At 34.1% G+C, this 21,691-nt stretch overlaps 1 protein-coding gene across 2 annotated transcripts in view; it reads left to right on the top strand.

Moving 5' to 3' along the window:
* gpr137c (G protein-coupled receptor 137c) overlaps positions 1-19,570 on the top strand; it is a 52,805-nt gene extending 33,235 nt beyond the window's left edge. Inside the window, exons 3-7 of one of the 2 annotated variants that reach the window (XM_056477220.1) lie at positions 3,153-3,381; positions 6,463-6,612; positions 15,768-15,893; positions 16,154-16,278; positions 18,235-19,570. In XM_056477220.1, the coding sequence (XP_056333195.1) occupies positions 3,153-3,381; positions 6,463-6,612; positions 15,768-15,893; positions 16,154-16,278; positions 18,235-18,460 (856 nt within the window). In that variant the 3' untranslated portion in view covers positions 18,461-19,570. Of the gene's footprint in view, positions 1-3,152; positions 3,382-6,462; positions 6,613-15,767; positions 15,894-16,153; positions 16,279-18,231 lie in introns of both variants that reach the window. The other variant, XM_056477219.1, reaches the window with a different exon arrangement.
* Positions 19,571-21,691: the final 2,121 nt, after the last annotated feature.

Below are 21,691 nucleotides of genomic sequence, written 5' to 3'. Positions count from 1 at the left end.
TGTATTCATAATGTGGTTGCTTTAGAGCAGTGGTTCTCAATTCTGGTCCTTTTGCTGCTTGTTCAAACTACTCATTTAAAATAAGTTGAAAAAGCACAACCTTTAAGGTTTTTGGGGGGACAACTTAATTGTTTTGTTCAATCCTGTTTAAGTTGTATAAACGATTACATTAATTGATTTGTGTTGGAACATGAAGGAATTGTGTGCAACCCAGCATTTTTTTACAGTGTAGTATTGTTTACCCCCCTACACTGTAAAAAAATTCTGGGTTCCAAATAATCGATTTGTGTTGGGACAACATGAAGGGAGTTAACTTAGTTTTTACAAATTTAAGTGGATTGAACATAAAACATTTAAAATAAGCTGAAACACAATTGTTTAGAGTTTTTCTTTTGCAATAACTTTAGTAGTTTGAACAAACTTCATTGTTTTAGTGTGTATGCGTCAATAACTATCGGTTTTAAAATATTAATTCAATTAAAAAAAATAGCTCTTTTAATTTATTTTAGAATATTTTTCCCCCATAATGCAAAGCTAAATTTTGTGCAAACTTTTGTCACATGATCAATCAGGAATCATTCTGATTTGCTGCTCAGAAAATGTATTATTGTCAAATTTCAATTATTTAATGTTACTTTTTTTGCTAAATATTATTGTGGTAACCATTATTATAAACAAATAAATATACTACAAGATTACAAGTATGAAATATTACAACAATCATACAAAATATGTTTGTTTCAAGTAGCAATAATTTTATCATCAAGACTCCACCTTCGCCTCATTTTCAACTAGGAAAACCCCTGAGAGATATTTGTATCTATATATTTATCTATCAATCTATATAAAGTTGAAGTCAGAATTAAAAGCCCCCCGTTTATTTTTTTTCCCCAATTTCTGTTTGATGGTGAGATCTTTTTCAACACATTTCTAAACATAATAGTTTTAATAATCATTTTTAATAACTGATTTATTTTATCTTTGCCATGATGAGAGTAAATAATATTTTACCAGATATTTAAAAAAAATTAAACTACTTTTATTCTAGCCGAATAAAACAAATAAGACTTTCTCCAGAAGAAATATATAATCAGACATACTGTGAAAATTTCCTTTCTCTGTTAAACATCATCTGGGAAATATTTAAAAAAAGACAAAAAAAATTCAAAGGGGGCCAATAATTCTGACTTTAACTGTATATTGATAGGAATAGAAAGATCAATTTTGTAAAATTGTAGATGTCTTTACTGTTACTCTTGAGCAGTTTTCAGCAATATCAGCTTTAATGCAAGCGGTTTCTGATTCTCAGTCAAAGCTATGGCATTAGAAAATTTGGGGTGTAAATTTAGGACTAAGCTGAAATATCAAAAGAAGCTTGAGACAACTTAATACAGACTCGATTTTTTTTTTTTTTTTTTCTTCATTTGGAGCATCAGTCTGTACAAATGAAGGCTTTGATCAGGTGATTAGAGCTTGATGCTGAGTGAAAAGCCTGGAGATGAAATCCTCTCGGTCTTCCAGCCGTCCCGTCTTTGAGTCGGGATGAAAAAAAGGGGGAAGGGGAACAAGAGAGGATTGACTTCTGACCCAGACAGAGCCCACTGCGCCCATCGGCTCAATGTCTTTAAGCTCACATCTCATGTTTAATTTATTCAATGTGATATCTATTAGATATGTTTGAGTGAAGCCAAATACTGAGCATGAAGTGTTATAGAATTGGGCTTAAATTTATGCAGCAAAAAAGTATTTTCCTCCAAGAAGTATTATAGGAGAATATACAATCTTATTTAACAGAAGGGGATAAAAACAATCTGATATATGAAATAACATAGCATAAAACATAACATATGGCATAGAACAAATAACAACATATATAGCATAACATATTGCACTCATATAACATAATATATAACGTAACATATATCATAACGTTTAGAATAATTTAACATATAATACATAACATTGTTTAAAATATAGCATAACATGTAACATAACATGTAACATTTAATATATAGCATAACATGTTACATGTTATATATTATATGTTATATGTTATGCTTTGTTACACTTTGTTATGCTATAACAAATAACATAACATGTATAACATAACAGAAGATATTTTATATATATATATATATAGAATAACATAAAATATATACATGGCATAACATATAAATTGTAACATAAAATATAACATGTATAACAAAACATTATTATAAATGTTATTACATAACATATAATATTACATAAAAATGTAACATAATATATACCATAATGTATAGCATAACATATAACATAAAGCATAACATATAACAAATATAAAACATAACATATAACTTGTAACATAACATGTATAACATAAAACATATATTACATGACAAATACCATGTACTACATAACATATAAATGTAACCATATATAATATAACATATAACATAACATATACCATAATATATAACATATAGCATAACATATAACTTGTAATATATAATAGACTTGTAATATACTTGAATAACATAGAACATGTAAAACATTACATGTATAACATAACATGTATAACATAACATATATAATACAACATAACATATAACTTGTAACAACATATAACATGTATAACATATAACATCTGTAACACATTACATAACATATAACATGTATTACAAAACATAACACATAAAATAACATGTAAAATGTAACAATATATAACATAACATAAAGCAGAACATATAGCGTAACGTAATATACCATAATATATAACAAAGCATAACATATAACTTGTAATATAACATGTATAACATATAACATGTAAAACATTACATATATAACATGCATAACATAACAGATACCATAAAATATAACATACAACACATTAAATATTATATACAATTTTTACAAATAACAAAAAAAAGATGAAAGAAACGTTTTGTTTGTTAGATAGCAACATTAGATTAAGTAAAATAAAACCGATTGTTTAGGATAAAGTGCACTTAAGTGATGTACAGTATGAGTGGTGATATTTAGTAATCACAGTAACAAGTTCTATTTGAAATGGTGCTTTCTCAACAAAGTGCTTAACAACAAATAAAAAACACATTGGGGAAGGAGTCATTTTATTTGTCTGAAGTAATAAATCCTCTCTCCACTCATGATAGGGTGCCATTGCGACTGGGATTTCTCCTGGCTGGTGTTTTTTTCCTGGTGGTAAATGTGACGTGTGCCATGCTGGTTCAGGGGGATGCTGGCGAGAGTCAGGTTAAAGATGCAGTTCTGGCTCGAGTGCTGGTCAACGACAGCCTCTTCGTTCTCTGTGCTGTCTCACTCGCCATCTGCATCTTCAAGATTGCTAAAATGTCTTCTGCCAACGTCTACCTGGAGTCTAAGGTAAGTGGATAGGGATTCAGGTGGACTCGAAGGTCAGATTTACTCTTTTGCCATTAAAAATTACAATGGGGATGTAGTAAAGACACGCAGGGAAACATTAGGGATGTTCTGATGCATTTGCAGGATTTTCTAATTTAGATGCATTTATGAGAGAAGATCATATACAGTAATTACAATCTTTTATTTCAGAGTGTTTTATTCATGTACTTTCAAATGAAACCGAATATTGAGTAGGGGGCGGAGCCATTTATGCGCATAATTTCCTCCATAGCAGACTAACGGTAAAGGCCCGTTCACTTCAAGAATGATAACGATAAATATAAACATATTTTGTCACCTTAGTATTATAATGTTCTATCTGACATTTTTGTCAAAATTGAGTTATTGACATATTCTTATTAAATGACCGCTTATTAACATTATGGGATGTTTATTTAATAAGTTGTTTACATTTTAAGACTTTTTATTTAAAAAACAAATGTTACACACATACTGTCTGTTATGGAATGAAAACTTTGAAGCTCAACATCTCAAAATCATTCAGAACATAGATAGAACCTTATAATTCCAAGGTGACGCTTTGTGTCCACACAGACAAGCGATACTGATCTGTTTATTTTTAGATTATGCTTTTTTTTTTAAAAAAATGTTATTATATGCCCATATTAACAAAATATTAACATCAAAATGTATAAATGTGTTACGGAGTGTAGAGTCTTAAAAATGCAAAATAACAAAGAAATTAGTATTTTAAAAAACTTAAATAAATGCATAAAGTACAATCACACCATTTTAGAGCTGTCTTTTGGTGGAGATTAAACAAAAATTGTAAATGTATAACAAGGATCCTGTGTTAATTTAAGAGAGCTTTTTTATGTATTCCCTGAGGAGAGCAAATTGGCTAAAAACTGTCAGATTATTTATGTTTTTCATATGTAAATTCAATTTGGTGGAGCCTGTGATGCAGACCAAAGTAGCAAAATACATTTTTTAGCTAAAAATACCAGGACAATAAATAACTGTAATGCATCTTTTTTCAAACAAATTGTTCACATTAAGGTAAATACAAAGCTGGGGTCATATCAAAATTTAGCTTGAGAATGTTTTCCAGTACCTTATGTATTCCTTCCAAAATGGCAAAATGTTGTCACAGTCCCAAAAACAATGAATGAAGGTACCTTTATCTTTTTTACATTTGAAACACAAGTCTGTGGCATTGGCAAACATTTTCTTAATATGTGTTGGTGTAAGATATATCCTATTAAAAAAATTTAAAAAATGAGCTCATGGATCCCAAGAGGTACATTTCAGGTATATATTCTCAAGTACAATGTCCCAGTCATTCTCTTTAATAGTTTGACCAATATCCTTCTCCCAAACATCTAGATTATGCTTTTAATTTGGCATTATCCCTTATGATCAGTAGGTTTCCTCAGTGTGATACTAACGCATCCTGAATATACTATATTAAGCTGGTGTTGTGTAATCAATGTAATCAAACAGTGAATTTAGCAATCGTAGTCAGATTCCCAGCAGTTTCAAACAAGGCAACACAAAGACACAGAAACTAGCACTGAATTGCAGCGGTACTAGTATTTGTATACTTCAATTTGCCAGAATGACTTTGACTTTAATTTAATTATTATTGTTATTAATCATTATTTCCCATGGTATAGCCAATTGTGTCCATGATAGTTATTATCTTTAAATAATCTTTCAAGTGAGAGATTAACATAAAGCAGTGCGCTTATTTTGACGGTGTTGTCTGCATTGAGCAAGCCCTTTAATTTTCAATGCATTCTGATTGGCTGTCAGTGTTTTCTTGTTCCTTGACTGGGAAAAATCATTCTGAAAGTGATCTCAACAATGTAGTTTCAATCAGGGCGGGGTCGATAAATGATATTAAATCGAATTGATAAAAATTTATGTCAATAACAAGGATAAACTCTTGACTTTTTTTACACCATATTGATCTAAGAGATCACACAGCAAAAATGTGCAACAATTGGAATCAAAAAGTGTGTTAATATTAGAGATGGACCAAATTTTCGACGACCAAAAATTTATCAGCCAAAAATGTTATTCCATTAAATGAACCCTTTAATTTTTGTGGCTTCAGTCATTGTTGACTTATATCGAAATTTACATTGTTATCGTTTAGTATGGAAAATAATTATCGAGATTGCATTTTTGCCATATCGCCCAGCTGTAGTTCCAATGTATCTTTATTGTTGTAGGTGTTGTGTAATCTATGCTATTCTTTAACACTGTGAACGGTTTTTATAACTTTATTTTTATAGCTATTGTGATGGGTGTAAATGGGCCTTAAGAGTGGCATGGTTAAGAATATTGTAGCTGAAGCCATCAAACTGACGTCAACAGTAAAAAAGGGCCGCCTCTAAAAACACAAAGCAAATGTTCAGACCTTTACTCAAACATTTATTTCAGTGGAGTAACTTGCACAGATTAATTGTTCACCTAATGTACAACATAATTTCCTATAATGTAGCAAAATAAACATTGTAAATTTGAACTTCACTCACTAATCACCTATATTGATTTACTAGGTGTGATATAGCAAAGATTAAGGGACTTTGGATATAGTCAGTTTATTTGTGTATTTAAAGGGATAGTTCACCCAAAAGAGAAAATTCTGTCATTTACTCCGCTTTTGTTGAACACGAAAGAAAACGAGGAATGTTGGAAATTTTGACTTTCATAATATTTTTTTCAACATTCTTCAAAAATTTTCCTTGTTCAACAGAAAAAAAGATACTAAGGATTGGAATGACTTGGTGAGGGTGAGAAAATAATATGCAAATTTCTATTTTGGGGTGAATAATCCTTTTAATGCCTGAAAAAAAGGATGCCACTACTCACTAGAATCACCTGCATCATTTTAGGCTGTTAAATAAATCTGGCCCCAAGTTTCTTTTCATATTTGCATAAATATTTGCATAATGGCTTACTTCATCAATGGGTATCGGAACATGACGGTGCAGTGTTTTAAGTTTCAGTGGTGTTTGGAAAAGAAATTACGCTTCTGTCTAAATGTGGTGATGCTTGTGATTTGTGATCCAGGGGACGTCAGTATGCCAGGCCACAGCCATCGGGGCGGTAGTTATCCTGCTCTACACCTCCAGAGCCTGTTATAACCTGGTCGTGGTGGCGCTTTCTCCTGAAGATCGGCCCAGTCCGTTCAATTACGGCTGGTATAATGTGTCTGACCAGGTAGGTTCTGCAGGACTCTGTATATTCCTATTGACAGAGACAACGTGGAAAATATCATGTATAAGGATTAGAAATGAACTTTTCCAGCACACATATATATTTGGCAAGACTTTAGTTAGTAGTTAAGCATCAATTTCCACTGTTAAATACTGGTTTATTACAGGCTTATTATTAAGATATTGGCTGTTTATTAGTTTCATGGGCGTACATTTCATTTAACAATAAATATAAATTTCTCATGAGCAATTTTTGAACGGGACACAAATAATAGTCAAATTGTACATATTTCAATGTAGTTAACATTATCCCCAGTCATCACAAATAAAATAATGCATGGCAAACAGCTTTGGTGTGTTACTGTAGCTGCAGTACACTATGCAACAAGCTAATGAGAACTAGATAAGTAATATATTAATCAATAACATCGCAGATTCATGGTAAATTACATCGGTAATCAGCATTTTTGCCACAACTAATTTATGATAGAGTCAGCATCAACTACATTAAAGAGAATTGCTTTATTTTTAGTTAACAAAATGCATTACTTACTGGAGTTCAACATTAACTGAGCCGCAGCAGCAAACTTGACTCATGTGTAAAGTAGGTAAGATGAGGTGCGAAAGCTGGCAGTAGGCCAAACCACTGTGAGAAAAGGGAGGGTGAACTCAACTGTTTCTGAATGTGCATTTGTTTGTTTTTCTACTTGCACAATTATTTTAAGTGTACATATATGTGTATGTATGTATATGTATCTTTTTTTTTTTTTTACAGGATTTACACCCGTGATTAGTACTTGTATGATCTTATTCCACATCCCTAATCCTACCCAATACGTAAACCTAACTACTACCTTAATATTAAACTATTAAAAAGCAGCAAATAAGGACATGGTTGAGCTAAGTCTTTGTTAAGGGTTTGTTGTTAGTGAGAACTGTACCTTTAAATAAAGTGTGACCATATCTTTTTTTATTTATTTATTTTTTTTTAAGCATTGTTTTGTTATCAGAGGCTTTTTTGCTCTGCATTTTTGCTGTGTATGTTGAATTTTATATCAACTATTTAAATGTAATCAACAAATGTAACCAATCTGAATACTTTAAAATTAATGATATGTTATCTACAAACTGTTTAAATTTATATATTATTTATACGTTTAGATATAGACTCATTTAATAGAAACTTGTAACCCTGTACAGTATTGCTGTATTATGACAAAAATCATTATTATTTATTTAATGATGTCAATTAATAGAATACAGAATGCTATATGTCAGCTTCACAGTAAGCTAGTTTAGTGTGAAGTATACATTTTTTGTGAGCAACGATGGTGCAAAATTTTTAGATGAATTTATAGGCGTGCATAATGTCATTTAGGATGGGCAGAAATAATAACAGCTTTTTAATTTACTAATCATAAAGCGTCTGATTGGCTACAGCCAATATCATATGGTAAACAATATCATGAATGTTTAGTTGTAATGCATTGTAAATATAAATTTGCTAAGTTAATTTAATTCAATTGTGCAAACCCATTGCCTTTATTCAATTAAGTAGTTTTATCTTAATTCTCGGCGGCGCAGTGGATAGCACAATCGCCTGACAGCAAGAAGGTTGCTGGTTCGAGCCCTGGCTGGGTCAGTTGGCATTTCTGTGTGGAGTTTGCATGTTCTCCCCGTGTTCGCGTGGGTTTCCTCCTCCGGTTTCCCCACAAGTCCAAAGATGTGCTATAGGTGAATTGTCCGTTTAGTATATGTGGGAATGGGAGTGTATGGGTGTTTCCCATTGATGGGTTGCAGCTGGAAGGGCATGCGCTGCGTAAAACATATGCTGGATAAGTTTGCAGTTCATTCCGCTGTGGCAACCCCAGATTAATAAAGGGACCAAGCCGAAAAGAAAATGAATGAACGAATCTTACTTTTATTAGGTATTTATTTCTTACTAATATATTCAAAATATTCCTTCACATATAGTCACATTTACTTAGACCGTTTAAGTTTTGCAACTTATAACTCCAAGTTAGCAGACACTTAACCATGTCTCTCTATTTTAATTGTGTGCAAAAAAAATACACAGTAACACTTAATTCTTTTACGTTTGTTTTTCAGTCTGACCCAAAGCATGCTGGGAACTAGAAATCTGCATGGTTGGGGGAAATCATTCGGTTTAAGTTCACCCTAATATAATCAAATTTTGAGTTTATGCAACTTTCTATTAAGTACAAACTTAAGAACTCGCTTCATTTAATTAACTGGACTGCACGATTTTACAGTGTGTAAAGAAATAAATGCAATGTGCATACTGTACGTGTAAATATAATGCCACTTTTCTTTTAATTTCATATTTTACTTTAATCTGACAGCCGTAATAGTTTAGCTTATTTGCGCAGGGCCAGTTTTTGCCCACCTGTCTTGAAACTGTTGGATGCTTTTGTCCAGTTATGGTGGCTTCTTTGCCAAAAGCCCTGACAATGTCTTATCAGTTATGACTGTTAGCCTGCACTATTATTTGCACTATTTCAGTAAGTTTTTGTTTCTTCTTCTTTTTTTTTGAGAGAGATAAATTAATACTCTCATTAAGCAAATACGCCATATGTTGATCAAAAGTGAAAGTAAACACATTTATGAAGTTATAGAAGATTTCTGTTTTAAAAGGGATCATGGTTTCCAAAACACGACCGTTTTCAATATTGATGATAAGAAATGTTTCTTGAGGACTAAATCATCATATTAGAGTGTAACATCACATGGCACTAAAATCTAAAAAAATTATACATGGATTAAAACTGATAATTGTGGTAATATTTACTGTAAATGAAGATAAAAGTGATAATAATAAAAAAAAGAGTAAAGTTAATCTGACTCCAAACTTGTGAACTGCAGTATATGTCAAAAGCAAAAAGCTGGTAAACTCTTGTTGAACTTTCACTGTCCCAGATAAACAAGTCTCAGAGAGCTGCTGTTGCTGGTGCGGCACAGCTGTTTAAGTTAATAATCAATGTTGTTTTTATCTTTTATGTGAGATTTATGAACTTATTATACATTTATTTATCCCTTTCTAAATTTGACATAACCTAATTTAATTCCGAAAGACATCTTTCATTCTCTTGTTAGATTTAAAGAGATTTTAGGTAAGAAAAACGCTACATGCTTAACATGCTAAACTTTATATTAGGTGGCCTTAACTACTATGTACTTGCATCAAAAATAAATACAGGGTACTTATTTTGTTTATAATGTATTGCAGAACACTTCTGGTGCTCTTGAAGTGGAATACAGGTGGAGTTAGAGACAGGATTTGTCGTATGGGTAGGTTTAATGATGGGTTAATGTGTAAGGGATGGTCAACAGTGTAATTAAAGAAGTTTATTACAGATTTGAGTATTTAATAAAGCATAAGTACAATGTAAAAACATGTATTTACATAAGTACATTGTAACAAATTATTAAGTACATATTTGTTACACTTAAGGTTCATAAAACCCCAAAACAGATTTTTTGAGATGTTGACAGGCATATATATGTTCCACAATGCTAAAACACTATTAGGACACGTATGTTTCACAATAAGCGTGCAAATTGATTTTTATGCATGACATAGCTTCGAGGACTCATTTATCTGTTAAAGTGTTCCGAGAGATGCCACATTGTGTTGTTAACCGTAATTAAAACAAATGGAAGAAGAAGAATTATTCTGAGGCATGGGTTGTCAGTGTTGCGTTTATAAATGGTCTGCAATGAAGATTTTGTTTCTATTTTCCCAGGATGAGGGCACCACTGTGTGTGGGCCCACATTTGTGGATTACAGTGGTCTGCAAACATGCGACATATGTTTGTAAGGAACATTTTTTTTTTACCTGAGAGCTTTTCAAATCTGGAAATGGTAAAATCCGGATTTGCTGCTCGATGTCTTTTAAAAAAGACGCAGTTCCAGTTCGTGTTAATTGTCCTGTCTCTACAGATTTAAGAGACAGTAAGTATGTGATTAATGTTCTCATAGACTGAAAGATTCGCTGTAAATGCTCTTCGATTGTAAACACCTTAATCAAACTATCACTGTTGTGTAGGATTTTCTTCGCGTATGATTTTGTGTCCATATAGTCTATACACACATGGCCGTTTGATGCTATTTTTTGCACCTACCGAGTCTTTGCATCTACAGAAAAATGCGAGTTTTAGAGTTTTTTTTTTCTCTCCATTCGGTGTGCGACATCAAAAATTCCAATAAAACTACACTCTTCCAGCAGTTCCTTACATCCAATATCTCGTTTGTCACAGGGGCCATGCATGAAATGTTCCTGAATGAAAGTGAAAGTGCTAAACTGCAGTTAAAGTTGACAAATTGAAAATGAAACACCTGAAATTACATGAAACTCTGGAGGAAATGTGGATAGCCAATGTGGCATTTGATTTTAATTGAATTATGTTCTATATTGTAAAACGGGATCATGAAAGGAACATTCAAAACACAACTCATGTAAACACATTCATTCGTGACCAAGGGCATCTAATATAAAGTGGGACCCAAGATATTTCCCTAAGTACAAGTATTATATAAGCTGTGCAAAGAAAGAAAGAAAGAATATACCCTTGCTGTATACTTACATTTTGTTGAGAAGTGCTGTAGTTCAGCGAGTGCACTGAAAGCGTCTTATTTTAGATTTTACATCTAGTGGTTTGTAAATAATAGATTAATGCAAGTCTCATAAACCTAAAGCAAGTTCAAAGCAGACATGCACTAAGTAAGGGTTTCTGCTAACCAAGACTATATTTCTTTGTTAAAAGATATTTAAACATTGACCTATTGTAAAATATTATTATTAACAATATTAAATCTAATTTATTCCTGAATTTTCAGCATTATTATACAATATTTTAGTCACCAGAAATGAAAACATCTATTAGAAATGTTGTTATTCTCAATGCTACAAATGCATTTCCTTACCTCTTGTTGTTTGTTGACGTCTGATTCATTCAAAATAAAGTAATTGAACTGGGATTATGCAGCTTTGCGCAGTGCCCTGTAGAAACAATCCATTTGAGGGGATTTGGACGGATATGGGCTCTGTGGGGGAAAGGTCTTTGTTTTCCTATAAATAGGCTGCAGTGCAGAAAGGCAGGCTGGCGGGTGACCTAGTTTGGGTTCACCTCTGAGACGGGCCGACTGGAAGCCGAGGTTTCCCTTCTCTGACTCAGCTGCATGTGTTTGGGTGCACGTCTGATCGCTTGATCACTGCTTCCGTCTCATGCAAAGCTTTTGTCAGGATTTGTTTAGATTGTTTACATCTTCCTCTGTTTTTGTAGATATTTGTGCTTATGATGATATTTGTGGTTTGCTTCTAGTGCCTTGTTGTTGTTCTTATCAGTGGTATAGTGATATAGTATGTGGGTCAAAGACAAAAGGTATTTTCAAGCATCAAAACAATGAAAGTGCAATATAGACTTTTTGTCCCATTTAATTATTTTGTTCCGTTAATTGAATTTTAATATTTAATAAATATTTATTTGCAATCAAAAATAAAGATTGTCATTCATCTTTACCATGGTTATAAATTAAAATATATGTAATTAAAATAGGGAATATCATTAATATATTAACTCTATGTATTGATTATATTTACTATATCTAGACATACATTAAAAATGTTTTTTAGTGTAACAATAGTTTATATACAACGTATTTGTCAAATTCAGAATGCGAATCTCTTGATCATGCTAAAAGACTCAATTAAAAATTAAATTAATAAATTTTTAAAAATACAAAGCTACTTTTGAATAAGTGAGGTTTCTTTTTTACATAAATATCACATTGAAAGACGATAGAACATTATAAATGAGATCAAAATTAAAAGAAACTAATTTGTCATTTGTTTCCTTTTCTAGTCAGTTTATGTGCTTTTGTCATTTTTCTTTTTTGATTTTTTTTTTCTATGTATTTATTCCTGTTAGTAACATTAAAATCAACTTATTTTAGTCATTTACCACATTTTTCAAGCACATTTTTAACTTTTTTTGTCTTTTAATGTTTTATTTTTACTTTAAGTTGTTTCAGTTTTAATTCTTTAGACGATAAATTAAAGAATTTTTTTTACAAAAAAATTAAAGGTGCGGTATGTACGCTTTTGACTCTTCTAAAGCATAAAAATACCATAATATGTTTGCAGATATTTAAGAAACATGCTAAGTGAACATTCTTGTTTATTCGAAAAACAATGCTGAAGTCTATATTCTGCTTTGAAAATGTGAGTTACGTGCCGGAACATCTGTCTTTTTGATAATTTAAACCTGCCCATTGCCACTTTAGCTAATCATATTTCGGCACCCTGGGTTGCCTTGATGGAAAACGGTGCATTTAATTCATTCATTCAGAAAGGTTCTCAAAGCATGAGTCTCTGACCGAAATGCGACCTCCAGTGGACAGTAGCAGACTCTAAAATGAGATTCAGAGTTCCACATGAGGTTATTAATTATCAAATAATAAAAGTATTACAAGCGTAAACATTAGGTGAGCAGGTCACATTGTAACCCGGTGTCCTAACAACACGCTACGTGATGAGATTTGCAGTGATAAGCAATTTAGCTGTTTGCACCAGATGAAACACAACAGAAATTTAAATACGGCCATTCAGAAGCGCAGAATATGCACTCACTCATGAAATGGTAATGTTTGTAATCTAATTAATACATATTAAACCTCTTTAACATTATTAAATGTAGATGATGTTTGTCCTAAATCTGGCAACCTGCTGTTGCATTTGTTTTGATCCAGGAATGCAATACCTACTAACCACTGGGTGTCAAACTTACATACTGCACCTTTAAGTCGTTAGTTGAGTTTTTACTTTGTTTTTTTTTGTTTTTTTTGTCAGTTTATATTTTTTGTTAAAATCAATTCTTTGTTTCAATTTACAAAAGCAGTTTTTAATGCTTTTTACATAAAAATAACAACACCAGTGTCAACTCTGATTTAGATCTCCTGGATAGACTCCTCTAGTTTTTTGGTAAAATGATCTCTTATGGAGCAGTGTTACACCAACTTATGTTCCTTTTCACACAAATTATATATACCAGGACATATTATCAACCAATAAAGCATTATTTTCATTGAGTTCTTTACACAATACCAAATAAATACCACAAAATGCCTTAATACCTCAACATATCCATCTCCAAATAGACAACCTTTCTGATGTTTGTTCAGTAACTCCTTTTGTACAGTGTTGTACTTGCAATGTAAAATGTTCAGGTTTGAGTCCAATGAAGCACAGTTCCACAATAGAGAAAACTACATGGTCACGGTGCATTTTTTTTGCTTATACGTTTGCTTTTGAAAACACTATTGGATGGGTTTAGGTCAGTGGTATGCTGGTCTAGGTGATCTGACAAGCTCCTGCCTTCTTGTGGACATTTACAAGAAGGCCGTGGATTGGAAGTATACAATAAAATATACCATAAATTACGTTTTTCATATTCACGAAAATATATACAGTGCCCTCTAGTGGGTTTGTCATCTGAAATGTGCAATAAAACGTACCTGGAGCAATGTATTTGTGTAGGCTGAGGCTGGGTTGAAAAACAAAATCGCTTAAACGTTTCTTTGTGGTGGATTGAAGTTTTGGTTAGTGATGGGTTGTTCTTGAACAATTCGTTCATTTTAAACAAATCTTTTTTGGATGACCCGAGAACGATGAGTCCTCCTCAGGGAGTGATTCGTTCATTCGCACATGCTCACATTTGTGCAGGTGGAGGAGAAGATTATTTTCGTTTTTGAGTCCTCTATCGGGTTTGAGTCGTTTGTTGAGAGACACAAGTCAATCATATGCATTTAAAGCCTGAAAAAGATTTGATCTGTTCATTTCTTGAGTCTTTGGTTTTGAGTCATCTGTTTACATGCCGTCACGTGATGAACGAATGACTCAAAAACCAGAAGATTCAAAAGATGAACGATTCATGGGTGTTTCCAACTCAGACTGTGTGCATTGGTTAAGCTTCTATGGGACTGTCAGTGTCAGTTGAACGATTGACGCAAATTTGAAGACCTGTCAGAAGAGGCGAGCAGAGCTAATCATAGATAAAACACCAGGTAAACAATGAAGGATTATTTTCTCTTAGTAGCATTGTATAGTAGCATTCTAGTTATGACTTGTTTGTAGTGTGATCAACATTTGGGCTAGTTGTAGATGTGTTTGGAATCATCTCATAACATTTTAATGTTATTTTGACAAATTGAACAAAATGACTCACAAAAAGATTCGCTCATTTCGATGGATGAGACTCAAAGGTCAGAGTGAGTAAAATGATCCGAACTTCCCATCCTTATTTGTGCTGATTGCATCATTGACTTAAGAGAAGACACCGCCAGAATTTCATCAGAGGGAAAATTTGATCACAATGGACAGATTTTAGCCTAGGATTATAGGAATCCAAAATTTGTCTCCAAAATAACGAAGTGCAAGTCAAGCTCTAGTCATATGTACAGTCAGAATTACCAGCGCTACTGAATTATTAACCCCCTTGTGTATTCCTCCAATTTCTGTTTAACAGAAAGATTTATTTATTCATTCACTTCATTTTTTATATATATATATATATATATATATATATATATATATATATATATATATATATATATATATATATATATATATATATATATATATATATATATATATATATATATATATATATATATATATATATATATAAATTTTTGTTTATTTATTTATTTTTTTAATTATTTTTATTCATTTTTATTTTAGTTTTTAATTTTAAAAACTATTATTTTTTTTAATTTTATTTATTTATTTTCTTTTTTTATCATTTTTATTTTAAAAAACGTATTTATCGTTTTTATTTATTTGTTATTTTTATTTATTTATTTATTATTTTTTTTTTACATTTTTTTTTTTTTAAATATTATTTATTTTATTATTTTTTTTTAATTGAGATAAAAATCCACACAACAGATTTGCATAATTACCTACTCATTATTAAAATAATGGTAATAACACAGAGATAACACTGCTACACAGCTATTTCAAATTTTTTTACCCCTAAAGAACCTGGCTATGAGTTATATCAGGGACTTCACAGCGTACGAATACATCAGTAAGGTATCAGAAGTGTTACATTTGTCCTGCCTTGTGTTTGTGTCTCCAGGCGGATGCAGAGAAGATCAATGGTGAAGCCTATGTGGTGTTTGGGATCATCCTTTTCTTCTGGGAGCTGCTGCCCACCAGTCTAGTGGTGCTGTTCTTCAGAGTCCATCGGCCCAATCAGAACCTGGTAAAAGTCTAATCCAGTCTCACGTCTCCAAATCCTTCCATCAATATCACAGCCAGACACTTACTCAATGACGAGAGTCTGCGATTGGCATTTTAAACCCCAGTAGAGAGTGGCTTTCCAGTCAGATATAATTAATTACTTGCGTCTAAAAAAAACACATCTCATGCTGTTGTGCTAGTCAGGTATATTCCTGTCTGTGTTGCACCAAATAAGACTATGACTTTGTATTAATTTTGACTTCGTATGCATTGTTTCCGCAGACACCAGGCGGGATGATCAACAGTCACAGCTTCAGCTCCAGGGCGTATTTTTTTGATAACCCACGGCGGTACGATAGCGATGACGACCTGACTAGAAACGCAACTTCTAGAGGAGAGAGATGCAGGTGTGTGCTCTGATTTTTTTTTTTCTTTTCAGTGATTTGAATGCTATAGTTTTATTGTATTCTGTATGTATATTGTGTTATTTATTTTCTTTCAAACCTCTAACTCTAACTTTTAAAAATATTTTCCAAAATGTTTTCCAACAGATTTTAAACTTTAATAGTTTCAATTACTAATTTCTAGGGCCCCACAGAGTCTGTGGACATTTTTGGCTATTTCTGCGCAGAATTTTGTAAAAAATCTGGAGATTTATGAGGAATGATTTTGGGAGTATCGTAACTAAAAATATAATATACCGTGCATCTGTAAAGTATTCATTGCGCTTCACTTTTTCCAGATTTTCTTTGTTACCGCCTTATTCCAAAATGGGTTAAATTTATTTCTTTCCTCTAAATTCTACACACAATACCCCATAATGACAATGTGAAAAAAGAGTTTTTGAAATTGTTGCAAATTTATTAAAAATAAAAAACCTGAAAAATCACATGTACAGAAGTATTCACCACTTTGCCATGAAGCTCTAAATTGAGCTTAGGTACATTCTGTTTCCACTGATTATTCTTAAGATGTTTCAGCAGCTTAATTGGAGTTCACCTGTGTTAAATTCAGTTGATTGGACATGATTTGAAAAGGCATACACCTGTCTATATAAGGTCCCAGGGTTGACAGTGCATGTCAAAGCACAAACCAAGCATGAACACAAAGGAATTGTCTGTAGACCTCCGAGACAGGATTGTCTCGAGGCACAAGGCTGGGGAAGGTTTCAGAAAACGTTCTGCTGCTCTGAAAGTCCCAATGAGCACAGTGGCCTTCATCATCTGTAAGTGGAAGATGTTTGTAACCACCAGGAGTCTTCCTAGAGCTGGCCGGCCATCTAAGCTGAGTGATTGGGGAGAAGGGCCTTAGTCAGGGAGGTGATCGGTAATCTGATGGTCACTCTGTCTGAGCTCCAGCGTTCTTCTGTGGAGAGAGGAGAACCTTACAGAAGGACAACCATCTGTGCAGCAATCCACCAATCAGGCTTGTATGGTAGAGTGGCCAGACTGAAGCCACTCCCCGCCTGGGATTTGTCATAAGGCATCTGAAGGACTCTTAAACCATAAGAAACAAAATTCTCTGGTCTAATGAGACTAAAATTAAACTCTTTGGAGTGAATGCCTGGCGTTACGTTTGGAGGAAACCAGGGACAGCTCATCACCAGGCTAATACCATCTCCACAGTGAAGCATGGTGGTGGCAGCATCATACTGTGGGGATGTTTTTCAGCAGCAGGAACTGGAAGACTAGTCAGGATAGAGTGAAAGATGAATGCAGCAACGTACAGAGACATCCTGAATGAAAACCTGCTTCAGAGTGCTCTTAAACTCGACTGGGGCGATGGTTCATCTTCCAGCAGGACAGTGACCCAAAGCACATCACCAAAATATCAATAGAGTGGCTTCACAACAACTCTGTGAATGTCCTTGAGTGGCCCAGCCAGAGCCCAGTCCTAAATCCTATTGAACATCTCTGGAGAGATCTGAAAATGGCTGTACACCGTCGCTTCCCATCCAACCTGAAAGAGCTTGAGAGGTACTGCAAAGAGGAATGGGCAAAAATTCCCATAGACAGGTGTGCCAAGCTTGTGGCATCATATTCAAAAAGACTTGAGGCTGTAATTAGACGAGTTGGGTTAATTAGGCAAGTCATTAGTCAACAGTGGTTTGTTCTGTAGCCAATCAAAAAAAATCCTTAAGATGGCCAATAATATTCTCTAAAAATAAATTAAAACTGCGTGTATTCCATCCAGACTAAAAGAAATAATTTTAAAAAATATTGTAGCAAATACTGTGAAAACAAATTGTAATATGACATATTTTTTGTGCATCCTCTTAGATTTCGAAGGCTCAAAAAAAGATTGTTTTTTTTTTAATTGACGGCCACTTAAACTCACATGATTGATGTTCTGTTCTCCAGCAGTATCCTGTCATCCACACCGCAGACGGGCCAAAGTTGGTACGGCTCCATCCAGAGAAACAGCAGCCTCACAGCCATCCCATACCTGAGCAACGGCCCCCAAACATCCACCGCACCGCTTCTCTTCGCTTACGGCACCAACCAAACCAACCAGCACCACAACTACTACTCGACACCCCAGAACTACTACTCCAGCTCTCAGACACACTACTCCACTCCTCAGAACTAATGGATCATCCAGACTGAGGTTTGGCTTTACTGTTGTCTTCCCCCTCAGCCAATTCATCCTCCGACATCTGTGAGGAAGGATTCAAAAGGGACCATATGAAGGTAATGTAGGGGAGGGGTGTTTGTTAGGACCAAAAGGAGCAGCTTTTTCCTCTTATTTGACGTTCTGTTTTCCCAAAATAAAAAAAAACATCAATCCTTTTGCCTCTCCAGTGGCGCATTGAGAGCCTTCAGCACATGGACTCCACTCTGTGAGTTGGGATGTGCTTTTTGCACTTATTATGGGCCTGCGTTTCATATTTTGTGTCAACTGGAATAGTTTAGGCTAAAATATGTTGGTTTTTTTGGCAGAGCATGTGTGTTATTGTGTATTATTTCATGGATTTGAAGGATATGTGTGAAAGAACATTCTGGATTTGGTGATACTTGGACCCAAAGTGCACTGACATTGACGTTCCTTTATTACGTTTGCCAAAGAGCTCGTGCTTCAAGCCTCTAATGTTGGATTTCCGTGCCTCACAAAGGCCTGCTCATTTCTCCCAATCCCATGCTGACCATTAGGATTTGGTGTCTACTTGGCTTGATTAAGACGATTAACTCCACTCATATCTGCTAATATTTGGCTTTTAAAGGATGTTTCAAAGAGGCTTGTGGGTGATTTTACAGTACCTGCATATTTGTTTGTCAAATCTAGTATGTGGTTCTCCTGAAATGGTGCCATTGTTTAATTTTTACTTCCTTTTTTTTCCCTAAACGAAAACATTTTGCACAAAATTAATGTTGAAAATAAGCTTTATATCATCATTCCTGGTTAATTGTATTTCAGGAACACGATAGGTCAGCAATCGATGTCCTGTATGTTCCTTAAATGTCAGTTTTTTGTGTTTTAGTGAAGAAAATAAGATATGTTTTTAAATCCCCCACCCCCCCGATTTGCTGCTCTATACATCTTATCAGCTAAAAATATCAACAATCATTTGGCTGAAGCAATCGTCAGATATGATATACGGTCAGCTCTAAGATTAAAATTCAACACGCACCTGCTTTGTTATAGGATTTCTCTTTAGTGTGTGTTATTTTAAATTGCGTCATGCAGGGTTTTGTGTGTGTGCGTGTGTGTATGCTGTATGAAAAAAAAGTGGGTGATTTTTAATTGATTTGGATGTTTGCTTTCAGTCCTTTGTTTTCTGTCAGCTGATCTGTAGCATAATTGATGGAAAAGGTTGCGCGTTTTTAACCCAATGCTCATTTGAGTTCATTTCCTGACAAACCGCAGACGGGATGGGGCTTTGTATGAGATTTCTTTTTAAAAATTAATTTATAAATGTGAGTCTGGTCTGAAAAAATGTTACTGTGAAATTTGTCATATCAACTCTTGACTCTCGCAAAAGAGCAAGTAATACTTTTATTATTTTTTTTGTTTGAGGCCATTGAATGTAACTAGTTTACCCATGTTTAGTCCATTAAAGATGTACAGAAGCACTACCATAAAAAAATAAAGTTTTATTGCACTGTTTTAAAAAAAACACACGTATCGATCACTTTGCTTTCATCAGGACATTGTTTTAAGAACATTACAGCTAATTAAAGGGATGATTTTAAACAAAGATGAGTATCGTTTTACTCTTATGTTCATTTTTTCAGCATTTGGAACAGTTCCTGGTTCCTATTGATTCAGCGGATCAGAAATGGTTTGGTAACCAACATTCTTTGTTATCTTCTGTGTTGAGCATAAGAAAGAAAGTATATACTGTAGGCTTGAAACAATTTTCATTTTAGCATGAACTGCACATTCATTAAATTTTGCCTCTGTGGAATGAACCGACAAGTAATCCGGCATATGTTTTACTCAACGGATGCCCTTCCAGCCACAACCCAGTATTGGAAAATACCAATATACACTCATTTACACACACGCACTCAGACACTAGGGTCACTTTGGACTGTGGGGGAACCCGGAACACTCGGAGGAAACCCTTGCCAACACAGAAATGCCAACTGTCCCAGCTAGGCCTGGAACCAGCAACCTTCTTGCTGTGAGGTGACAGTGCTAACCACTGAGCCACCATTCCGCCCACTGAACTGCACATTCATTTATTCATTTTCTTTTCAGCTTAGTCCCTTTATTAATCAGGGGTTGTGACAACAGAACGAACCACCAACTTATCCAGCATGTTTTACGAAGTGGATGGCCTTCCAGCTGCAACCCATCACTGGGAAACACCCATACACACTCATTCACACCTATGCCCAATGGACAATTTTGGCTTACCTGATTCACCTACAGTCTAACGCATGTCTTTGGACTTATGGGGGAAACCGCAACACCCGGAGGAAACCCACGCCAACACGGGGAGAACATGCAAACTCCACACAGAAATGCCAACTGACCCAGTTGAGGCTCAAACCACAGATTAATAAGAAATGAAAAAACTATCCATTCTTTCCCCATAAAAATAATAGTGTAGATTCGTCTCTTTAGAACGGTCACGTCTAATTGTGTTTTGGCTTCTTGGCCGGACTGCTGGCCACAATTGAATTTGTAATGGTTAAATCTCATGGAGCAGCTTAAATTAGGAGCTTGTGAATCTCTTCTAATTCAATCCAATTCCTCTTAGACGTAGAGGCATATTCAAAATGAACAATGCAAATGTACAATGAGAAGCACACATAGTCCTCTCCAAAAATCACTTAATACATGCAACGCTCGTGTTTGCTTAAAGGGGTGGTCCACTGCGATATCATATTTGAAACTTTAGTTGATGTGTAATGAAGCTGTGTGAACAAAAACAACATCTCTGACAACATCTGAATGTAAGATGCTCAAAGTTCAAAGCAAAGGGAGACATTGGCTTTTACAGAGTTAGCTTAACAAAGCCTACAGTGAATGAACTTTGGAGACTACAATAAATAGATCCAGGCTAGTGAAATCACAAGGGTTTCTGGTTACATGCATTTACTACGCGAACTCACCCAGAACAGCAAAGGGGTGTTGCCAAAGCTGTAATGTTATAGCAGTGAAAACTAAAATGCTGTCCAAACGCTGCTATTTCCACAGAGCTTGTTCTGTTTCTATATTTGGGCTTCTAAAGGACATGACACAAAGAGAGAAGTGCTTACAGTTTAATTATGTTCCAGAGAATTATAAAAAAGATATATTGGCAGCATTTGACAAAGAAGACCAAAATCTCTCCCAGTTCAGTGCTGGATTCGGCTAAAACTCCTCAAAGGA

This window comes from Danio aesculapii, chromosome 17, assembly GCF_903798145.1.
Source record: "Danio aesculapii chromosome 17, fDanAes4.1, whole genome shotgun sequence".
In the NCBI taxonomy this organism is placed as follows: Eukaryota; Metazoa; Chordata; class Actinopteri; order Cypriniformes; family Danionidae; genus Danio; species Danio aesculapii.
The sequence above is the reverse complement of the archived record's forward strand: the minus strand, read 5'-3'. Positions and strand labels throughout refer to the sequence as shown.